Source organism: Marmota monax, unplaced genomic scaffold (genome assembly GCF_021218885.2).
Source record: "Marmota monax isolate L192 unplaced genomic scaffold, Marmota_monax_Labrador192_F-V1.1 WCK01_AAM20220418_F8-fsc00022, whole genome shotgun sequence".
Lineage (NCBI taxonomy): Eukaryota > Metazoa > Chordata > Mammalia > Rodentia > Sciuridae > Marmota > Marmota monax.
Window position 1 is genome coordinate 17,276,358 of NW_026695215.1, and position 23,505 is coordinate 17,299,862.

General features: G+C 37.5%; 1 protein-coding gene across 2 annotated transcripts in view; it reads left to right on the forward strand.

The window, feature by feature from the left end:
* The window catches only part of Pik3cb (phosphatidylinositol-4,5-bisphosphate 3-kinase catalytic subunit beta), a 140,087-nt gene extending 125,181 nt beyond the window's left edge, over window positions 1–14,906 (forward strand). For both annotated transcript variants that reach the window (XM_046431708.2, XM_046431709.2), the window contains 5 exons: window positions 415–582; window positions 1,730–1,853; window positions 11,291–11,436; window positions 12,489–12,621; window positions 13,383–14,906. In XM_046431708.2, the coding sequence (XP_046287664.1) occupies window positions 415–582; window positions 1,730–1,853; window positions 11,291–11,436; window positions 12,489–12,621; window positions 13,383–13,520 (709 nt within the window). In that variant the 3' untranslated portion in view covers window positions 13,521–14,906. The remainder of the gene's footprint in view (window positions 1–414; window positions 583–1,729; window positions 1,854–11,290; window positions 11,437–12,488; window positions 12,622–13,382) is intronic.
* The last annotated feature ends 8,599 nt before the right edge of the window (window positions 14,907–23,505 follow it).

Genomic DNA, 23,505 nt, shown 5'->3' on the forward strand with positions numbered 1-23,505 from the left:
ACAAAGATAATATGTATAGTGCTTGGCCTACTGTGTAGTACATACCAACTGTTCCATAAAAAATGATTCCCTTCCCCAAAATTTGTAGTAAAAACGAAGGAGTTTTTCTTTATCTAATGTACTTGCATTCCTCTAACAAGTAAATAGAGTAATAATGCTGTAGTAATAAATGATATATTTAGCTAGATCCTTGGAATTCTGGTCAATCATTCCATCTCTTGTCTAAGAATTTTATTCCCTAACAAAAGATAGAGGTGGTATTTTTCCACATGGCAATAACATAATAATGAGTAATGGCAACGTATCGATGATAATAGTTTTTTTAAATCCTAGGGGAAATTAACAAATTAATGTTTCATTTTAAGGAAATTATGACTTTTTAATGCCCCCCCCATCTGTTTCCCCCCCTTTCAGCATGCTCCCTTATGGCTGTTTAGCAACAGGAGATCGCTCTGGCCTCATTGAAGTTGTGAGCACCTCTGAAACAATTGCTGACATTCAGCTGAATAGTAGCAATGTGGCTGCTGCAGCAGCTTTCAACAAAGATGCCCTTCTGAACTGGCTGAAGGAATATAATTCTGGGTTAGTTGATTCTATTTAATCATCATTTTTCTATACAAACATCCAAACAGATAATTCTTTTCCCAATAGAAATCATTGGTGTCTGAGAGGAAAAATTAGTTTCATAGATTGCTTCACTTCAGGTTAGAACAGAATGACCTAAAATCTTATGAATGGTTATAATTGATTTCTACTTTATCTAAATCAAATTTTATAAGCTCTGTAATGATATTCCACCTAGGAATTTAAGATGACATATTGAAGTTTTTGTTTAAACATATCAGCTTTTGTAATTATGTGAATATATGAACCTAAGTAAGTTTATAGTAGATTAATTTTATGATAGAAGTAAATGAGTTTGTAGACTATGACCTCTCTAAAAAACTGTAGTGCTTAGTTATGTGTTATTTATGGTGATGGTGTTGGACAAGCATTAATAAGTGAAGAGCTCCACAATTATTTATGGCTAAAGACTTCAAAATGAGATTCAGATATTATCATTAGTATTGTCCAAGAACTTGTATGTGAGAATCAGTTTCTAAATTTTGATCTTTGTGGCCTTGTCTCCACAAGAGTCTATATTGCTCGCTTCCAATTGAGATCAGTGACTCAGATGGTGGAAACTACAATACTCAACTCTTCAACATGGAATTCTAGTCTTAGGTCAAAACTGACAAAAATGTTCCTAAGTGCATTGTGATCCAACCAAAACCACAGTAGCCTGCCCTTTTATGCACATGAGTTTACCTCCATCCCTACTGAAACAAGCACCAACACCGCCCCTGCCCCCACTACCCCCAGGACTCAGGAATTTGAATGGCTGAGCCCATATATCTAGTGTTTTTTTTTTTCTTTTTAATATTTATTTTTTAGTTTTAAATGAGTACAGTATCTTTATTTTATTTTTATGTGATGCTGAGGATCAAACCCAATGCCTCACACGTGCTAGGCAGGCACTCCACCATTTGTGCCACAACCCCAGCCCCTATATCTAGTGTTTTTAAGCTACCTGACTCCCCTGATTCTTGGCTGACCCACCCTGTGGTTTTGGTAGCTATGTATTGTAAGTTCTTTTCACAATTAAAAAAGTAACAGGTATAGTTTGGGTCTCACCCCACACATTTGAAAGCTGAATACCATTGAGGCTCCTACTTTTTCTCTTATTCAGGGATGACCTGGACAGAGCAATTGAGGAGTTTACCCTGTCTTGTGCTGGCTACTGTGTAGCTTCTTATGTCCTTGGGATTGGTGACAGACACAGTGACAACATCATGGTCAAAAAAACTGGCCAGGTGAGCTATACTGCTGGGTTTGCCAAGGGCCTTAGTGATATCAAATCATATCTTCATCTTTCCTCAATTTCCCTCATTTCATAACCATCTACTTCTTGTATTTGTTTGTTTCAAATTAGTTGGTTAAGCATTTACTTACAGAAGATGTATTAACTTCAAAAAATGTAGCCAGTGCTTTAGCTTTAAAAAAAAAAAAAAGATGGTAGGAACAACACTTGAGTCAGTTCTTTTAGAACATTGAACCTAATCATATGTGGGAATAGGGAGGAAAGTAGTATACGAATACTATTTGGAGGTATCTAAGGATACCACAGCTGGGTTAACTGTGAGGAAACTCTTAAGTTTCAAATGAATTTCCAAATGAAAAATTTCCTTTTTTTTTTTTTAATTTAAGTGACTTAGGTTGTTTGTAAAAGTTTTTTTATATTAACAGATAGATGGATAATTTTTCAGTTTAGTCACCATTGGGATTCCTCAAACTAGAAGCATACCAGAATGAATATCTCTAGGTGACTATGTGAGTTTGGGGCATGAATGGAACACAGAATGTTATACCACATGGGAGATTTGGGTAGTTTTGACTTGGGTTCTGAGAATTGAACCATGTGTCCCTACTTCAAAGGATTCCTTCATACTTCAAGTTAATCAGACCAAACACTTTGGTTTATCTACATTATTTTTTCCTGATAGTAATTCCTAAAGTAATAATAAGCAACAAGAAAAAAAGTAGATAAACTCAAGAAGACAAAGGTGTTAGGGAAGAGATCACAGTGGATGAAAGACATAATAGATTTGGGAATGATAGCAAGTGAGATGAAGAAGCAGCAATGATTAGCAATGACTGAAAAATGGGAACCTGAGTATTGGTAGGGTGTGGCTGAGCGGTAGAACGCTCGCCTAGCACATGCAAGGCACTGGGTTCGATCCTCAGCACCACATATGAATAAATAAATAAAATAAAGGTATTGTGTCCAACTACAACTAAGTGTGTGTGTGTGTGTGTGTGTGTGTGAGAGAGAGAGAGAGAGAGAGAGAAAGAAAGTCATGCCAGTCTCAGGAAAGCTATGAAATTGGAGGCACCAAGTACTGTTCAGGATGGGCATATGGGCAAGGTTAAAAATGGGATTGTGCGGCAGTTTTTATATGGAATAGTTTATTTGCTCAAGTCCCCTTCCTTACCTGGAGAAGGACACAGAAGATTTATTTTCTGAAGGAACTTCTGATTAAAGGACACTAAGTTCTATAAAAGGCTGAGGGGAAGGTGCCATATTAAAAATGGGGCTAAGTTAAAAACATACTAAATGTTACAGTTTACAGCCATTTCCACTTGCTTTGCTACAGGAACACTGGCTCAGGTTTCTATCCTTCTCCACAAGACATGTAAGAAAATCTGATTGATTCCAGTGAAAAGATTCTTACAGTTGAGGTCTCTTCCCAAGCCTTCTGCAGGGAAGATCACTAGTCAACAAACAAGCATAACTATTTACATGGAATTTTCCTTTAGCTTTTTAGCAACTCAAATATGAATGGTTAGCCAAGGACTAGCAGATATTTTTAAATTGACAAATAGAAATATATATATATCTCATAAATAACATGTTTTGAAATATATATGTTAAAAAAGAAATATGTATGTTATAGAATGACTAAATGAACTAATTAACATTATTTACTTATTGTGGTGATAACCTTGAAATCTATTCTCAGTAATTTTCAGAAGTATGATATATTGTTGTTAACTGTAGTCACCATGTTGTATAGTAGCTCCCTTGAACTTATTCCCTCCTGTCTAACTGAAATTTTATATCCTTTAACTTCCCACCTCCCACCCCAGGATTGAACCCACTATCTCATGCATGTTAAGCATGTGCCTTACCACTGAGCTACATTCCCAGCCCTTGGATTAGTAGACATTTGAAGGAAACTTCTACTGTGAAAGAGAGAGACCTCTATCAAGTGGGGGAAGAAGGAGACTGGGAAAATGGAGTAACTTCAGTTTAACAGATGATTTTTAAAATAGAAAAAAAGTAGATAGCATTGTATTATGAAATATAATGACTTCTTTTTTTTAAATTAGAGAATAGAGGTCTTAAAAATAGGAACAAACAAAAATTTAAAATTGGAACAGATGTAAGTGTGTTATATAAGTTAATGAAGAATCTTCATGACAACTTTACAGCAAAGTAGTACTATCCCCATTTTATAGGTAGGAAAAATGAGTCAACAGAGTAGACATTCCAGGTTTTAAATCCTAGCAATTTGATTTAAAACATTATGCCTTAATGTCTATTTCTTCCCCAACCCCCACTGCCTTGTGTGTGTGTGTGTGCGCGCGCGCGCGCGCGCTGTATTTATGCATCAATATTGACGTGATAGAGACTTAGTCCAGGGAGACTTAGTCCTATTAGTCCATCAGCCTAATAGTATTCCAGAAACAAGTAATAGAGAAGAGTAAGGGAAGAAACTCCTAAGCAAATATAAAAAATGTTTCCCAGAGCTGATGTTCATGAAGATCCAGTCAACAGAGCACAAAACTTAACAATTTCTTTGTACTTATAGTGTGTGAAAAGATTCTTATTAAAACCCTTTTCAGTGCATCAGGCATAAAGAAAAGATTCTAAAACCTTTTCAGAGACACAGGAAGCCAAATATAGGAATCAAAATGACTTTGTCTTATCAAAGCTAAATTGGAAACTTTAAGACGGTAAAAGCCTTTCTAATTTTCAAGGAAAATGACTTCTAACTTAGAATTCTATAACCAGACTATCATACAAGTGTGAAGATGGAATAAAGGAAGACATTTTCAAACATGCAAGTTCTCAAAATCTGTACCTCCTCTGATATATATAATTCTTCCTTCCTTCCTTCCTTCCTTCCTTCCTTCCTTCCTTCCTTCCTTCCTTCCTTCCTTCCTCCCTCCCTCCCTCCCTCCCTCCCTCCCTCCCTCCCTCCTTCCCTCCCTCCCTCCTTCCTTTTTTTTCCTGTTGGGGTCTTGTACATTGCCCAGGATGCCTTGACCTTGATCCTCCTGACTCAGCTTCCTGAATAAGTAGAATTACAGGTACATACCACCATGCTTTTCTCAGGAGGCTACTGGATTAAGGACATGCACCAAGAGTTGAAACTAGTACTTAACTAAGGCAGTTTTTTCCCCGCAGGAAATGTTTGTCAGTATGTGAAGATATTTTCATTTATATGTTTATTTTATATATAATAATTATTTTTTCTTAGAGCTATATAGTTATATATAGTATTTGGGTTCATGCGACAAAATCATACATGCATGGAATTTAATTTCAGTTCACAGTGCCCCTTTTCCCTTCTCTCCTCCCTCTCCTCCCCCATTCTCCTTCCCCTACTCTGTTAGATTTCCTTTTGCTTATATATTTATTTATATTTGATTGGTTCTGTTTACTTAAAAGTGAAATTCTCTGGTATACTTATATGTGCATATAACATAATTTTTAAAGAATTATTCCACATTACCTTCCCTTCTCCATCCCTCCACTCTGCCTCTCATTCTCCTTCTATACTACTCATCTTCCCTTTATGATATTCTATGCTTTCCTCCTCCTTTCCTTTATTTTACTCTTTCACATATGAGAGAAAACATTTGAACTTTGACTTTTTGGGACTGGGAACATCACTTAGCATGATGTTCTCCATTGCCATAATTTCATTCTTCTTTATGGCTGAATAGAAATCCACTGTGTATACATACCACAGTTTTTTTAATCCATTCACCTATTGATGGGCACCTGGATTGATTTCATAATTTAACTATTGTGAATTGTGCTGCTATAAACATTGAGGTGGCTGTCTCGCTACAGTATGCTGATTTTAGTTCTTTTGGGAAAATGCCAAGGAGTGGGATAGTGGATCATATGAAGATTGAACCCAGGGCCTTGCATGTGCTAGGCAAGTGCTCTACCGCTGAGCCACAACCCCAGCCCTTGTGTTTCTTCTTTTGAGAATTTTTTATTTAGTTCTTTTGCCCACTTATTGGTTGGGTTTATTTGAGGTTTTTTGTTTGTTTGTTTTATTTTTGATGTTAAGTTTTTTTAAGGTCTTTATATATTCTGAATATTAATCCCCTATTAGAGAATCTACTGACAAAGTTTCTCTCCCATTCTATAGGTTCTGTCTTCACATTCTTAATTGTTTCCCTTCCTGTACCGAACTTTTTTTTTGTTTTAATTAGTTATACATGACAGTAGATTGCATTTATACACTTTGATATATCATACATAGATGGGATATAATTTCTCATTTTTCTGAGTGTACAGTTGCAGAATCATTGGTCATATTGTCACATATATTCATACAGTAATAATGTCTGTTTCATTCTACTATTTTTCCTATCCCCATATCCCCTCCACTCCCACCATTTCTAGGTGTCCCTTAATAGATGAATGGATAAAGAATGTGTAGTATGATATACTCAATGGAATATTACTCAGTTTTAAAGAAGAGTAAAATTATGACATTTGCCAGTAAATGGTTGGAGAATATTATGCTGAGCTAAATAAGCCAATCCCACAAAAAGGCAGAATGTTTTCTCTAATATGCGGATGCTAATTCACAATAAGCGGGGGCCTCTAGGGAAGAATAGCGTTACCTTAGATGTTTGTTTTGATGGCATCCCACTTATTATAGATTTTTGGTTCTGTTTCTTATGGTTTGGGGGTTTTGATAAGAAAGTCTGTGTACCAATATGAGGGAGTGTTGACCCTATGTTTTTTTCTGGCAGTTGGCATGGTTTCTGGTCTATGTAAGTCTTTGATCTATTTTGATGTGACTTTTGTGTAAGATGAGAGATAGGGATCTAGTTTCTACATAGAGCTATTCAGTTTTCCCAGCACCATTTGTTAAAAAGCCTGTCTTTTCTCCAAAATTTATTTTTGGCACCCTTGTCAAATATCAGATGGCTGTAATTATGTGGATTTTTGTGTCTTCTATTCTGTTCAATTAGTCTGCATGAATATTTTTATGCCAATACCATAGTGTTTTTTGTTACTGTAGCTCTGTAGTATAATTTCAGATCAGGAGTTGTGATGCCTCCTGCATCATCGTTCTTACTCAGAATTGCTTTGGCTATTCTGAGTCTATTATTCTTCCAACTCAATTTAAGAATTGTTTTTTCTAAATGCTCACCATCTCTAGCAGTCAGAGAAATGCAAATCAAAACCACCCTAAGACACCATCTCACTCCAGTAAGATTGGCAGCCATTATAAAGTCAAACAACAACAAATGCTGGCGAGGATGTGGGGAAAAGGGTACACTTGTACATTGTTGGTGGGACTGCAAATTGGTGCGGCCAATTTGGAAAGCAGTATGGAGATTCCTGGGAAAGCTGGGAATGGAACCACCATTTGACCCAGCTATTGCCCTTCTTGGACTATTCCCTGAAGTCCTTAAAAGAGCGTACTATAGAGATACTGCTACTTCGATGTTCATAGCAGCACAATTCACAATAGCTAGACTGTGGAACCAACTTAGATGCCCTTCAATAGATGAATGGATTAAAAAAATGTGGCATTTATACACAATGGAGTATTACTCAGCACTAAAAAATGACAAAATCATGGAATTTGCAGGGAAATGGATGGCATTAGAGCAGATTATGCTAAGTGAAGCCAGTCAGTCCCTAAAAAACAAATGCCAAATGTCTTCTTTGATATAAGGAGAGTAACTAAAAACAGAGCAGGGAGGAAGAGCATGAGAAAAAGATTAACATTAAACAGGGACGAGAGGTGGGAGGGAAAGGGGGAGAGAAGGGAAATTGCATGGAAATGGAAGGTGACCCTCATTGTTATACAAAATTACATATAAGAGGATATGAGGGGAAAGGGGAAAAAAATCAAGGGAGAGAAATGAATTACAGTAGATGGGGTAGAGAGAGAAGATGGGAGGGGAGGGGAGGGGGGATAGTAGAGGATAGGAAAGATAGCAGAATACAACAGTCACTAGTATGGCAATATGTAAAAACGTGGATGTGTAACCGATGTGATTCTGCAATCTGTATACGGGGTAAAAATGGGAGTTCATAACCCACTTGAATCAAATGTATGAAATATGATATGTCAAGAGCTTTGTAATGTTTTGAACAACCAATAAAAATAAATAAATCTTGGATTTTTCACTCACTAAAAAAAAGAATTGTTTTTTCTAATTCTGTGAAGAATGTCATTGGCATTTTGATGGTGATTGCATTGAATTTGTATATTGCTTTTGATAGTATGGCCATTTTGACAATACTAATTCTGCCTATCCAAGAACATAGGAGGTCTTTCCATCTTTTAAGTTCTTTAGTTTCTTTTCTTACATCAGTGTTTTATAATTTTCATTGTAAAGTTCTTTTACCTCCCTGGTTAAATAAATTCTCAAGTTTTGTTTTGTTTTGTTTTTGTTTGTTTGTTTGTTTTGGTTTTGGTTTTGAGATTATTGTGAATGGGATGGTTTCCTTTATTTCTTCCTTGGCTGAACCACTGTTGGAGTATAAGAAAGCTTTTGATTTATGGGTATTGAACTTGTATCTGGCTACTTTGCTGAACTCATTCATAAGGTCTAGAAATCTTCCCTTGGCGACTTTTGGGTCTTCTAGACATAAGATCATGTCATTGGCAAACAGAGATAGTTCGACTTCTTTCCTATTTGCATCACTTTGATTTTCTTCTCTTGCCTGATCACTGGCTAATGTTAAAGGGCTATTATTGAGAAAGAGTGATAAGGTGAACAACTTTGTCTTGTTCCTAATTTTAGAGGAAATACTTTTAGTTTTTTCTCCATTCAGTATGAGGTTGGCTTTGGATTTGTCATAAATAGCTTTTATGATGTTGAGGTAAGTTCCTTTTATCCCTCTCCAACATTTTTAACATGAAAGGGTGCTGGATTTTATTGAAGGCCTTTTTTGCATCTGTTGAGATGATCATGAGATTCTTGCCCTTAATTCTGTTTAAGTGGCAAATCACATTATTGATTTGTTTATATTCAACCAACCTTACATCTCTGGAATGAAACCTACTTGACTGTGGTATGTTTTTGAATGTGATTTGCAAATATTTTATTAAGGATTTTTGCATCTATGTTTATCAGATATATGAGTATACAGTTTTCTTTCATCAATGCCTCTTTAGTTTTGGTACCATGGTTATACTGACTTCATGGAATATATTTGGGAGTGTTCCCCCTCTTTCAATTCATGGAATAATTTGAGAAAGATGGTGTTAATTCTTTTGAGGTCTAGTAGCACTCAACTGAGATTCCATCTGTTCTTAAGTTTTTGTTTTTGGAAGGCTTTTAATTGCTGTTCAGTTTCATTATTTTATATTGGTCTGTTTAGATTTTCTGTGTCTTTATGGTTCAATTTGGGCAAGTCATATGTGTGTAGAAATTTGTCAATGTCTTCTAAATTTTCCAGTTTATTGATTATAAAATTTCAAAATAGGTTCTGATGATTATCTCGATTTCAGAAGGGCCAGTGGTGATATCTCTTTTTTCATTTCTAATTTTATTGGTTTGGGTCCTCTCTAGAATAGGGTCTAGAATTTGGATCTTCTCATTTGAATAGATCTTTTGGGGGGGGGGGGTCCTGTAAGCCTCCAGTATGTGGATCTTTGTTTCATTTCTGATATGAGAAACGTTTTCTCTAACTATCTCATTGAAACTGTTCTCAATGCTTTTAGCTTGTATCTCCCTGTTCTCTTCCATCCTGACAGTTCTCAGATTTGGTCTTCTGATGTTTTTCCAGAGTTTTTGTATATTCTGATCATGTTCAATAATTTTTCCCTGTATTGCATTCTGTGTTCTCAAGTTCATATACCCTGTTTTCAAGGGCTAAGGTTTTATTTTCTATGTAATATCTAATCTGTTATTGATGCTTTCAAGTGAAGTTTTAATTTGATTGATTGTGTCTTTCATTTCTGATTGGTTTCTGGTCACTGATTTCTTTTAATTGTTTCTATTTCTTTAACGAAGTAGTCTTATCATTTCCTGTTTGCTATCTCAATTCATTCCTTAGATCTTCTTTCACTTCATTGAACATTTTAATACTCATTTTTTATAACTTTTCTCTAGGATTTCATCCACTTCGGTATCAGTGGGATCCTTTGTTGGCGTATTGTGAATTTTGGGAGGAGATTTTTTTTTTGCATTTTTCCTAATGTTTTCTTTCAAAGGCCGTGGACTTGTGCATCAATTTAGATAGATTTGTCTTCTTCTTTTTTGCCCTCAATTCTGTTTAAGTGGCAAATCACATTTATTGTTTTTTGTAATTATCTTTTTTGTTCTGGGGCTTCTCATTTTTGATAGATGAATAGATGTCAAGGAGTGTGGGATGAGTTTTCTCTGATTGTTCCTCCTTGGGTTCTTGTTGGTTTGGAGTTTTTGTCTCCTCAGTGTTCTGAGTTGGAGTAATGTTAAGGCTCAGGCAGGGCTACTTTATGTGTGGGGTAAGTTTCACTGTTGTTTGGTTCAGGTGTATTTCTCAGCAGCAGGATCTCTAATCTTGGAGTGAGGGTGGATTTGCTTGTCAGTAGAGTACCCCTCGGTTTAATCCCCAGTACTGCAAAAGCAAACAACCCCAAAAAACACTGAATGCCAATTTAACCATAATCTATGACAGTGTGCTGTATTCTGTAACATTATAGCACAGGGTACTAAATCTTTATTTTCCAAAAGAATAGTAATTTAAAATTAGAAAGTAAATATAAGTATAAAAATAATATTTAGAAAAATGGAGGCAGATACCAGGGAAAGTGTGTGTAAGCATGGGGAGAAAGTACCTTCTGAGTGGTAGCACTTAGGGTAAAGGAGGTAGTGGGGCATGTTTGTGCTCTTTGTTTTGTTTTCTAGAACTATTTGGCATTTTAAAAATCACTCATGTTGGGCTGGGGCTGTAGCTCAGGGGCAGAGCACTTGCCTTGCATACGTGGGGCACTGGGTTTGATCTTCAGCACCACATAAAAATAAATAAAATAAAGGCATGCTGTCCATCTAAAACTACAATTTTTTTTTAAAAGAGAGAGAGTGAATTTTTAATTTTTTTTTTTTAAATTCTCGGTGGACACAACATCTTTGATTGTATGTGGTGCTGAAGATCGAACCCGGGCCACACGCATGCCAGGCGAGCGCGCTACCCCTTGAGCCACATCCCCAGCTGTACAATTTTTTTTTTTAATCACGCATGTTTATTATTTGGGTGAATTTTTCTTTTAAAGATTCTCCTTTCCCATTGGGTTTATGCAATTAAAATCAGTGTTCTTATGGAAAGTGAAAGACCTAAGAGTGTTAAAAATACTCTTCCCAAGTGGCCCAGTGGGCTCTGCACAGAATGAGGGGTGGGTGTAGTGCATGGGAGTTGAGGGCTACAGAGATCTTGCCTTTCTTGTTTTTCTCTAGAAAAAATGAGAGAAATTAAATCCCATTTGATTTTCAGCTCTTCCACATCGACTTTGGACACATTCTTGGAAATTTTAAATCTAAATTTGGTATTAAAAGAGAGAGAGTGCCTTTTATTCTTACTTATGATTTCATTCATGTCATTCAACAAGGAAAAACAGGAAACACAGAAAAGTTTGGCCGGTGAGTATTGCCTTCCTGTCAAAACTAAACATGTCTGGCATTTTGTCATCTGACCAGCAGAGTAACATTTGCTAACTGAGTTTGGGTCTGGGAGATATTCAGACAATAACAGGAGGCTTTGGGGTGGAGGAGTTTGCTTGTCAGATCCTTATGCCAGTTCAGAAATGTTCAGGAAAGAAACAAAATGATAGAAATTTGAAATAAGTTACTAGTTTGACTCCAATAGTATACCACCTTTTATCTGTTTCAGAAAATTATCTGAAGCTATTCAGATATTTGACAGTAAGATGCTGAGAGAACAGGAATTATAGATTTTACTCTCATTGTATATAGAGAGTAGTGAGGAATCTGGGTTCTGGAAGAGACTTCATAATCTATTCCTTCCCACTTGTGTGTTCCTAAACACATTACTTTTCTTTCTACCTTTGTTTCTTTAATCTCAAAATGTGGACAAAAGTACTTAAAGTTCAGGGCTGTTGTGGGGATTAGAGGTATAAAATACAGGCAGAATCCCAGTTTCTGTCCTGTTTTTTTCTGTGGCAAAATAAGGGGCATAGGAATGGACGGTCCCCTTGAATTACTGTCTTGAAGAAGAGAAAGGGAAGGCAGATTACAGGGAGGAGCAGTGCAGAGGCACAGACACTGGTGTGGGGTGGAGCGGGGCACACGTTAAAGAGATTAGTCTCTGGAGTAAAACCGTATAGGCAGAACCCAGAATTGTGTTCAGAAACTCTCATGGATTATAGTTATCACTTGTTTAATAATCAGTTCTTGTGTTCATGGAAAGTAAACAGCCTGCATTGTTACATTGCCTTTTATCATAGAATTTCAATTTAGTTGTGGTTTTTATTTTTTTTTAAGATATGCATGATTTTAGAAAACTCAGTTTATATAAATTTTAGTCCTAGGAAAATATTCACAGAAGGAAAAATCAGCAATGAACTTTTATTTCAGTAGAGATGCCCCAGTTCCAATAAAAAGTCTAACGATGTCTTCGTTCCTTTATGAAATGTCTCCCCTCTAACACTGCTCATATGCTGCATCAACTGAAGGTTCCGCCAGTGTTGTGAAGATGCATATCTGATTTTACGCCGACATGGGAATCTCTTCATCACTCTCTTTGCACTGATGTTGACTGCAGGGCTTCCTGAGCTTACCTCTGTCAAGGATATACAGTATCTCAAGGTACAAACCCCTTCTCCTTGCATTTTGGTCTTTGTGGGCATGAAGGTCAGTGAGAGGTGTCTATTTCATTTAAATATTCCAAAGGAAGTAAAACAAAGCCCTTTCCTCAGATGGTCTTTAGCCAAGAGGAAAAGAATCTGGAAAGTTCACATGAAGGAGCAATTTTGAAAGTGGATCTTGTAACCAGATGCTTTTCCCATCAGTAGAAGGGGCATTCAGAAGACATGCTGGGCAGTGACCTTCTACCCACACTGTGGAAGACCAGAAAGTAGTTAAGCATCTTGCTTTTCAGCAGTGTGCCTTTTACTTGCCTTAAGTCCTCTTACTGGAAAAGTACCTGAGTATCTTGCAATAATTATAAGTTAATTTCATCTTCAAAAACCCTTTGGTGAGATAGATGTGGTGGTGCACACCTATAAGCCCAGTGGCTCAGGAGGCTGAGACAGGAGGATTGCAAGTTCAAGGTCAGCGATATAACGAGGTCCTAAGCAACTTATTGAGGTCCTTTCTCAAAATAAAAAGGACTGGGGACGTAGGCGGGCCTGGGTTCAGTACCAAACAAAACACCCTTTGGTGAGGTCATCTTATCATGCTACCTTGTTATTTGTTCCCCATCCTGCAGACAATATGTAAGTAAAAACATGAGGTATTCTGCCTAATGTGGCTAGAGAAGATGAGGCCAAGCCAACTTCTTGCAAAGTTTGCTGTTTGCACCTCTCAGATGAGGATATAAAATCATATTTTTTCCCTTTCATTTTTAGGACTCTCTTGCCTTAGGGAAGAGTGAAGAAGAAGCACTCAAACAATTTAAGCAAAAATTTGATGAGGCGCTCAGGGAAAGCTGGACTACTAAAGTGAACTGGATGGCCCACACAGTTCGGAAGGACTACAGATCTTAATGATCAGCCTTTGCTCCTAATGTATTTGTTAGTTTTCTTTTTCGTTTTGCACTTGCACTAAATTGAACATGACCCTGCCAGAGATGTTATAAAGGGAATGAAATTTTGGAACTCAATTAAATTAACAACACAGCATCCCACAAATCCTAATCTGGAAAATTCCCGATGACCACCCTCTGCTTTCTGAATGCTTCCAAGATTCATCATGAATATGAGTCAACATTATGGATAATCATTTCCTGCTGACTTTGCACGCCAAGGAATGCTACTAGGGATTGTTTGATGTCTCTCTCTCTCTCTTTTTTTTTTTTTTAAGTGATTGGTACTTTACCAGAAAGATGTAAATACTTCTTTTCCAGTGTTGTGATCAAGTGTTATCAGTCAGGTAACAACTCTCCACACCTGGGGACTGGGAGCTATTCTTACTTTCCAAATAAGGCTTCAGAGAGCGGTGTCTTCCTTCCATTTTTATATATATAAACTACAAATTATAACTTGAATTTATGATTATTTTTCAAAAGAAATATTTTAAACCTGTGGAAACTCATAAATTCTTTTGTTAATATTTATTTACTATGATAGCATCATTCCAACCAGACTTGCTGAAAATCTACTGGTGAGGCAAATATATATATATACATATATATATATATATATATATATATAAATATGCTGCATATATATATTTATAAAATTTCTAGTGGGAGTTCTATATAAAACGATGTTTCTTTGGTATTCTTCAGTCTGTGTTTTGAAGTTTAAAAAAAAGCAGAGCTTTTTCCTAAGTTACTTTTCAGTTAACTGTGTGATCCAGTTCTTCCAGCTGCTTCTGTAATGAGGCGCATATTAATACAGTTTTTATATGGTATCTATGAAAGAATTCACTTCATAGAGCTTAATACTTGAGTAAATGTATCCAAGAAAGCAAGCAAAGGAAAAAGAACCTATTTATGGAATAAACTTCAGACCTAAAATTCAGTATTTTAGTAAAATACCAGCTGTTCTTACTGTATTTATTAAAACTTGTATTAATGTGATTTTTTTCAAGGATATTAATTCAAATTGATATGGTTTCATGCCACATGGAAATGTCTTATTTATTTGTTGAGGTACCATATATGTAGGGTGCTAGGTGGCAAATAATGTTAATATGTGCAATAGGAACTACTGGTTTGAATGTGTAAATGGATGCTCTGAGTACTGGCAACATCCAGCAAAACTACTGCTCATTCTCCAAAGAATATTGGGAGCTCTCAGTCCTCAATAATGGGGAAGATAACTGGGTGCTCACCCTGTGACTGAGTTTTCTATAGGAATTTTATTAAAGATTGTTTAATTTTGTTGTCCTTCTTAATGTTCTCAGTCAAATAAATGGGTGAGCTGGTTTCTGGGATGTGTGGGTCCTCTTCTTTACAGGCTTCAGGCCTTGGGAACTTGCCACTGGGGCTCCAAGAAATGATCAGTGCAGTAGCCCAGCCCACCCTCAGGGGCAGGCTGAGGCTCGGGACTTCTCTGCAACTTCTCTCCTTGCTGCTTAGCCTCAGCAGGCATAGTGTGAGAAGACTCCTGAACTCTGGTGGGGGCCTGTGTTGAGGAGGTGCCCTGATCAGGTGTCCATTTCTGGGAGATACCCCAAGGTCTAAGAGAATGCCTCATCAGTTACTTTGCACCTGAGCCAATTCCAGATTACAGCTACTTTAGACTTCTTCCCTGGGACAGATGCTCAGAGCAGGCCAGTTTCTTGATAACAAAGCTGAGGATAGGAGTTGGCCTCTGAACTCCCCATTTTCAAGGCTGATCCAGACTCAGAGTTCCAGGAATAAGTCTGTAGAAAGACAGGCTTGTTAACTGGCCATGGGTCTTTGTCCAGTATTAATCAATCCACTCTTCATTCATCAGGCCACAACTCAGCAGCAGTTTGGAAGTAATGACCCAGGATGGCTCTTGACCTCCTCTCCCCTGTTTTGCCACACTCACCACTGTATCCCAGAATAACCAGGATGATGTAACCCAATAGCTGCTGAATATTCCAATGGTACTCCCTATATACTTGTTCAATTGCATGTCTCTGGCTAAGGAAAGAAGGTAGCAGGCAGAAGTATTGTCCTCTCTGGGCTGAATCGGACCCAGGGTACAGGAGGAGCAGCTTCTTGCACTAGAATACCTTGATGGGAGTACTCTGAAAACAATGGATCTTAGGCAAATATAATTTGTTTCCTGCTTTTGTTCCTTTCCCAATTCCCCAAGAACAGCATTTTGCAAATTGTACATTTCTCTACTTAAGATCAGAATCATGTCTACCTGGGTATATGAGAGACAGGAGTCCTTTGTTGAACAGGTAGTTTTTGAATGCTCATCTCCTGTGTATAGAAGGACTTGTAGTCCATCTCTGCCTTTGTGACCCTTGGTAAGGTATTTTACCTTCTCAAGGTCTGAGCTTCCTAGTTTATAAAATGGGACTAATATCTAATAACTGTTCCACTCACTTCTGGGGTGGAGCTAACACCAGGGATAGAAACTAGTGCTGAGTCGCAATTCTGAAGTTATCATAAGATAACTCTCAAAGACATAAGAATTCTATTTTTCAAGAGGATCTTCTGATCCAAAGGAGAGAAGGTGGTGGCAAAGTGTTTGACCTAAATGGTTTCTGTGTGGTGCCTCAGTCAGGGAAGTTGAAGTGGGAGATGGAAATTACATTCTGTAGGCCAGAAGTTTGGATTTTGGAGTGGCATGAATATAGGTGTATCAGAAAATTCAGCAAGAAATCATTCCTATTTCTTGACTAATTTAAATAAACAAAAATGGCAACACATACACACATACAGATTGCAGAGGAACCTCTCCATTATTTGACTTCTCAATAATCTGCCAGTGCTGTGGTTTCTGTCATCTATTTTAACTATAACCTGACATTCCCCAAGTATCACCACCAAGTCCCTTACAGCTAAGGAGTTTTGGGTTTTGGTTGGGAATATGGGGAAGTATGTAATAAGCTTGATTGTTTTGCTTGAGCTGTATCATTCCAGGAGAAATTCACACACAGGAAGCAAAATACAGAATATGGACATTTAGTAGCAAGCTGATGCTAAGATGGTATTCAAAGTGTAAGAAATTTTCAATCAAAAAAAGAAAGAAAAAAGGAGTTTCTTTGGGTAAATACATGTGAAGGGAAATGGGAAGGGACCAGAGGCTGAGAGAGGGAGAAAGAAATAATTTTTACTGATCTTGTCAGGATCACAAGGCCCAGCCTTTTCTCATCTCTGGATCCTTATATAAAGTGTTGTGCCTTTCTGACTCCTCTGTTTTTCCCATTACCCCTGTCTAGACTTAAAGTCCCAGCTCAGAGGCCTTCCTCTCCAGGAAACCCTAGTAGGTGCAGTAGGTTCCTGGCCCATTAATGTTCCCATTTGCTGTCCCACATTTCATGTAAACACTAGTGACTGCTTGAGGGCCTTCTCCAGCTGCAGGAGTAGGCCATACTCCTAAGAGATAGGGAATGCTTGGGAGTTAATGCCTCCTAGAACACCCTTCAACTATTGCCGTGGGAGTTTGTGAATAAATAGCCTAGCTCCTTGCTTCTCAGATGGGACAACTCCTTGGCCAACTCAGTCTTCCAGGGTCTCCCATTGGTACTATCCTGATATCCACAGAAGTTAGCCAACTCATCAATGTAATCTCCTGTAGTTTAGATCTTGAATGTCCCCCAGAGGCCCATGTATTGAGGGCTTGGTCAGCGGTCTGTGGTGCTACTTGGAGGGGGTGGAACCTTTAGGAGTTGGGGCCTAGTGGAAGGAAGTTAGGTCACTGGGGAGAGCATGTGCCTTTAAGGGAGATATTAGGACTGCCTTTTTCTCTCTTGCTTCCCAGCAGTCCCGAGGTACATATCTTCCTCCACATGTTCCTGCCGTGATAGACAGCCTCACCACAGGCCCAAAAGCAACAAGCCAAGCAACTGCGGACTGAAACCTCCAAAACTGAGCCAAAACAAATCTTTCTGAATGCTTATAAGTTGATTATCTCTGGTATTTTGTTACAGTAATAAAAAGCTGTTTAACACCATCCATTTGCTTTTTTCCATGGCAGTTGCTCTATAGTTTCCTCCTTGTCCTTCCTGAGATCACCTTATAACCTGCATTTAAATCTGTACCTCAGGTGGGGCACAGTGGTGCGCACCTGTAGTTATAGGTACTTGGGAAGCTGAGGTGGGAGAATCACTTGAGCTTAGGAATTCAACCCCAGTCTGGAAAACAGCAAAAATCCATCTCATAAAAAAGCTATAGAAGAGGTGATGGTACTGAACCTCATTGAGAATTTGTAACTACAGCCCTTTATTCATGCTGGTTTTTTATCCAAATTTACATTAACTTTATAAACCTCATAAGAGAAACCTCATGTCAAGAACCTGACAGAAGCTAATACAAATTCTTTTTTTAAGAAACATTTAAAATTCTGAAATAATTCGTACAAAAACAGTTTTCAATATGAAATCATAAAATACATAAAAGAAACCTAATATTGGGCCAGGTGCACACACCCCCATAATCCCAGCTACTTGAAAGGCTGAGACAGAAGTGTTGCAAGTTCAAGGCCAGTCTGAGCAACTTAGCAAGACCCTGTCTCAAAAAACTAAAGGACTGGGAATGTAGTCCAGTGGTAGAACATGTGCCTGGCAGGCATGAGGCCCTGGATTCAATCCTCAGCACTGTGGGAATGGGAAGAAAAGAAGCCTAATGTAAGCAAAAATCTACATAAACAACAAATGAGACATTTCAGATCATGTAATTATTGCATATATACTACAGTATGTATATTAAGCATATTTACTATGTGTAAATAAATAGATAATTGGAAATATGAGTGGACAGTTAAAAATCAAGTTGATATGGAAAAAGATCAAATATCTATGAATAAAAGTAAAACCTATAAGAAGAATTGAATAGTAGATCCAACACAATTGAAGAGCAAAGTTGTTAACTGATAGGTAAAATTGAAAATAATCACCCAGAATTCAACCCAGGATATTAGATACATGGAAAACATGAGAGTAAGATATGAAGAACTGAACTAGAAGGTGCTACATATATCTAACTGGCATCCCAGAGAATGATAATAGAATTTGGGAAAAACAACATTAAGAATTTGAATATTGAGATTCTTCCAGAATTAAAGGACTGTACAGATAGACAATTTTAGACAAAAAGAAACAAAATTTACCTTAGAGAGATCCTCAGTAAATGATTTATAAAGGACAAATTTTAAAAAGGAAAATAATGCCAAAAGTTATTTGAGATGCCCAGAGAAATGGCAAAGAAATGTAGACAAATGTAATTGACACTGACATTAAAATGACAATGAATATAAAGTGGAGAGGACACAAACATTGGACTGCCATATAATTTAGGAGAGGGATATGATAGGGGTTAAAGCAATTGAAGATTCTTGTATTATTGAGAATTATAAAAAGTTTCATTCTCTTTAGACATTTTTTGGGGCGGAGGTGCTAAGGATAAAATGCAACCCAAGGCCACATGAATGCTAACCACTACTTTGTTACAGAAGATGCCCCCAGCCCCTTCTCAAGACTTTATTTTTAAATTAATTTAATAATTTTTTGGAGATGGGGATCTCATTATGTTCCCTAAGCTGGGCTGACACTCCTTTACTCAAGCAATCTGCCGCCTCAGCCTCTGAGTGTGTCCAGCTAGACTCTTCAAATTTATACATGAATGAGAACATTTTACCCTAATTTCTGGAAACAGGAGGGAGAATTAAATACATCCATTTACCTCTATGCCTCCTGAAAACTTTAATTACAGTAAGTGGATTATTTTTTTTAAAAAGGCCTCAAGGGACAAGGGCAAAGATCACAGGAAAAAAGACAATATTGAAATGTGGGGACCTGAAAAGGCAATAGATGAGAATTTGCTGAATGAACATACACAGGAAAGCTGAATTCTAAGCCAGCAGAGGTCAAAATGGACCTTCCAAGAGTTTTAGGATTTCACAGTATCAGGACCTTTGAGAATGGGATAAACACAAGGTTAAAAACAGGGATTCTTTTAAGTTAGTTATTAGTTTATTTATTTTGGTACTGGGGACTGAACCCAGGGGAACTTTACTACTTAGCCCCAGCCCTTTTTATTTTTTTAAAATACGTATTTTTTTTTTTTTTTTTAGTTATAGGTGGACACAATACCTTTGTTTTATTCTTATGTGGTGCTGAAGATAGAACCCAGTGCCTCACACATGCCAGGCGAGCGCTCGACACTGAGCCCCAGCCCCAGCCCCTTTCTATTTTTCATTTTGAGACAGGGTCTTGCTAACTTGCGTAGGACCTCACTAAATTGTTAGGGTGGCCTCAAACTTGTAATCCCCCTGCCTCAGTCTCCCGAGTTGCTGGAATTACAGGCATGAGCACAGCAGCCCACCCAAAGTTAGTTTAAAAAGAAATTAAACACTGAGATTCCATCAGACCCTTTGTGCACGGGAGCATGACTAGTTGTTTATTTTTGGAGTAAAAAGAATCTTCGGGTGAGAAGACATCAAGCAGGCTTAAGATGAGGATGCTGTTTGTACTACAGAGGAATTAAATGAAAGAACATTATATTAAATTTGAAATATCAAGTCCTCTTCCAGCCATCATGACAGAAAACTGGCCATCTCACGTGTACATTGAGTGCTGGAAATTAGTGGTCTTTTAAAAAAATAATTATTGGGGTCTCCAGAATAAAAAAGTATCACCTATAAGCCCAGAACTTTTGCTATATTTTTTCTGTGCCCTATTTTAGCCTTTAAGCAGAAATCTGTGAATAACAGAAAATGGAGGTGGGGAAACTAGTATGCAATGATAGAGACCAAAACAAAGAGAAATGAGCAGTTAAAAGAAACATTATTCTTGGATAAGATTTTTAAAAGCCATCGAGAAATTGATCAATTTTGGTCAGTATAAACTTACCACTTTTTTTGTATTAATTAGGAAGCTGTATTCTTAGGAATCTAAAAAGAAAAATTCTAGGTTCTTGGCTAAGGACTGATTTGTAAATATTCTGTACATGTCATAAAAGTAAAATGTTCATGTATTTATAAGTTTGTTGTTTAGGGATAAATAGATAAGTTTTAGATGGCATTATTCCATAATGCCAATATTTCTGGTAATTTGAATAGAAAATTAGTGAGAAATTATGATTTCTTGTTAAGAACAACATTATCATTTTCCAGAAAATATAAAAATGAACAGTGCCATGCATGATAGAAAGTTTTTATTTCACATGCTTTCATATTCCAGGCTGGGAAGAGGTGAAAATCCTTTAATCCATAAGTATAAGTTAACCTTTGAATTGCTTTAGGATTCTAATTATCTGTGGGTGTGTTGACAGATTCACAACTGCTGAGAAGTTTCTGTAAGTTTGGATGCATAAAGAATTCACAGAATTAATGCCTATAATCCCAGCGGCTCAGGAGGCTGAGGCAGGAGGATCATGAGTTCAAAGTCAGTCTCAGGAATAACCAAGTCACTAAGCAAGTCAGTGAAACCCTGTCTCTAAATAAAATATAAAATAGGGCTGGGGATGTGGCTCAGTGGTTGAGTGCCCCTTAGTTCAACCTCTGATACAAAAAAAAAAAAAAAAAAAAAGAATTCACAGAATCATTTATGTCTTTTTTATTATCTTCTCAGTGGACCAGGAATACCCTTTCTACTGGTTTAGGGGTCATGTGATGTGGCATGATTGTTGCTTTACTACAGGCAATTCAGTTAATGGTTGTGGACTATTTTTAGCTTGGTTTGAACATACAAAACCACAAAAAAAATTGTATGTTTCATAATGAATGAGATTTTCTTATTATAGTTTCCAGGAGATGACATTTCTAAGCTGACAATATCTATAAAAGCTTTTAAAAGTATCACTAAAAACTTTGACATAACTGCATGATTTTAGCTGCTATTTACACCAGATAATTTTAGTTACAAACCAAAGTCTAACGATGACTTCATATACTTTTTAAAGAGTAATAGATAATAAGAAAAACTGCTCTTAAAGTTATTTATATCTTAAAACAATGTATTTTTTTTAAAATTATATGTTCAGTAATCTAAAGAAGCAGAAAACATTCAGTGGAAAATTTACATTTTTAAAAGTACATTCTTAGCCAGGCACTGTGGTACACACCTGTAATCCCAGCTACTGAGGAGACAGAGGCAGGAAGATCTTAAGTTCAAGACCAGCCTGGACACCTTTATAGTGAGAACTTGTCTCATAATAAAGTAAAAAGGGCTGAGGATATAGCTCAGTGGTAGAGCATCCCTGGTAGAGCACATTCTAAAAATACATATTAAGGTGTAATAATTTTTATTTTAAAATTTATTCTTATTTTTACTTTTTTTTTTTTTTTTGCTATGCTGGGGATGAAACTCAGGTCTCCTACACACATGCTACAATGCTACATCCTCAGCCCAATGATTTTTTTGTATAAATATTTAAATAATTTTTTAACATATAATATAGAAAGTACTCAAAGAAATACTTGAGAACCTTCTATGTTATGTGTTTCCAAGTGCAGCAAAGATTAATAACATGCCATTTCAGCTAAAAATATGCAAATGGCTACCATAGAAGAAGATGAAAGGTAACAGCATAAGAAAAGATACCAGGAAAGGAATAAGATGAAAATCCTTTTGGTAATTTCTAAGATTTACTGTACCAAGTGGTTGAAATGATCCCTGATGGGTGTGTTTATTTCATTGAACAAGACACTAAGTATAGCGACTTTATAACTAATGTGTGCTACTATAAAGCAGTTAATACTAAGAAAAGTTCCCATACAAGAGGGTCACATAGACATGAACTACTTAACTACTTGAACTTTTCTACTTAATTTCATAAAATGCAACTAGTGTAATTCCAAATATTATGCACCTAAAATCATTCCAGTATAATTCCCATTTCCTCAACTAATAGGAAGCCCCTAGTCATTACTCATATTGTCTTACATCTACGTTTGCATCAATTTTGGCTTTCCTGGTAGCTCATAATTGACTTATTTTCTCTGTCCTTTCTCTTTTCTGATTCAATAAATAATAATATTTTTCCAACACTGTGTTATTTTTATTAGCTTTCAATTACTGAGTACTATGCCCAGGAAGGGCGCCAAAGCAGTGTGTGTGTGTGTGTGTGTGTGTGTGTGTGTGTCAACTCCCTGCTGTAGGGGGCATATCTAAGTACCCTGCCCTGTCACTGCCCACTGCGGAGCCCAGGCTTTGACCCATGCTGCTGCACTGCTTCTTTTCTCCAAGAACTCTGGAGTCCCTCTGTAGTTACATGAACATCATCTGGAAAGAGCAACCAATAACGACCAGCAAAATGACACAAGAAGTGTGGCGGTCACCAGGAGTCAGAAGCGACGTGGCAGGGCTGACTAGACTTTGAAGATCTCTAGGTCCCTGGACCTCCCACCCCACGCCCCACTTATTGCCTTTAACTACCTCTCCTCAGCCCCACTTTTAAATCTTGGCAAATTCCGGGGGTGGAACAAGGGAATCTCCTGAATACGTAGCTGCAGTTTAGGGGATCAAATGTTACAGGGAACGAAGCCTTCTTGCGCAGCCTGCTTCAGTCCATCCAACTCAATGAAAAAAGAAAAGAAAAGAGCTAATCCCGGGGCTGCCCGGTTCGCTTTCCCCTTAGGTCCGAGGCCAGGAGCCTGCAGCAAACCGCCGAAGGTGAGACACGTGGGTGCAGGGCCCCTGCTCTTCCTATCTCATGGAGTGACTTGGGAGGTGCAGCCGGCCTATTGCATTGGTCGGTCATCCGGGTTTGGAGGAAGGCCGGCGAATAAGGACCATCGTCGCCCTCCAGGAAGGGCGCCACCGCCGTTTCAGTAGTCTGGAGACGGGGTTGTCTCAACCCAGACGCAAAAACCCCGACTTAACTGAAGGGATGGAGGCAGGACCCCGGGGAAGGTGACTGCAGTGCACTTGGAAGCGGAG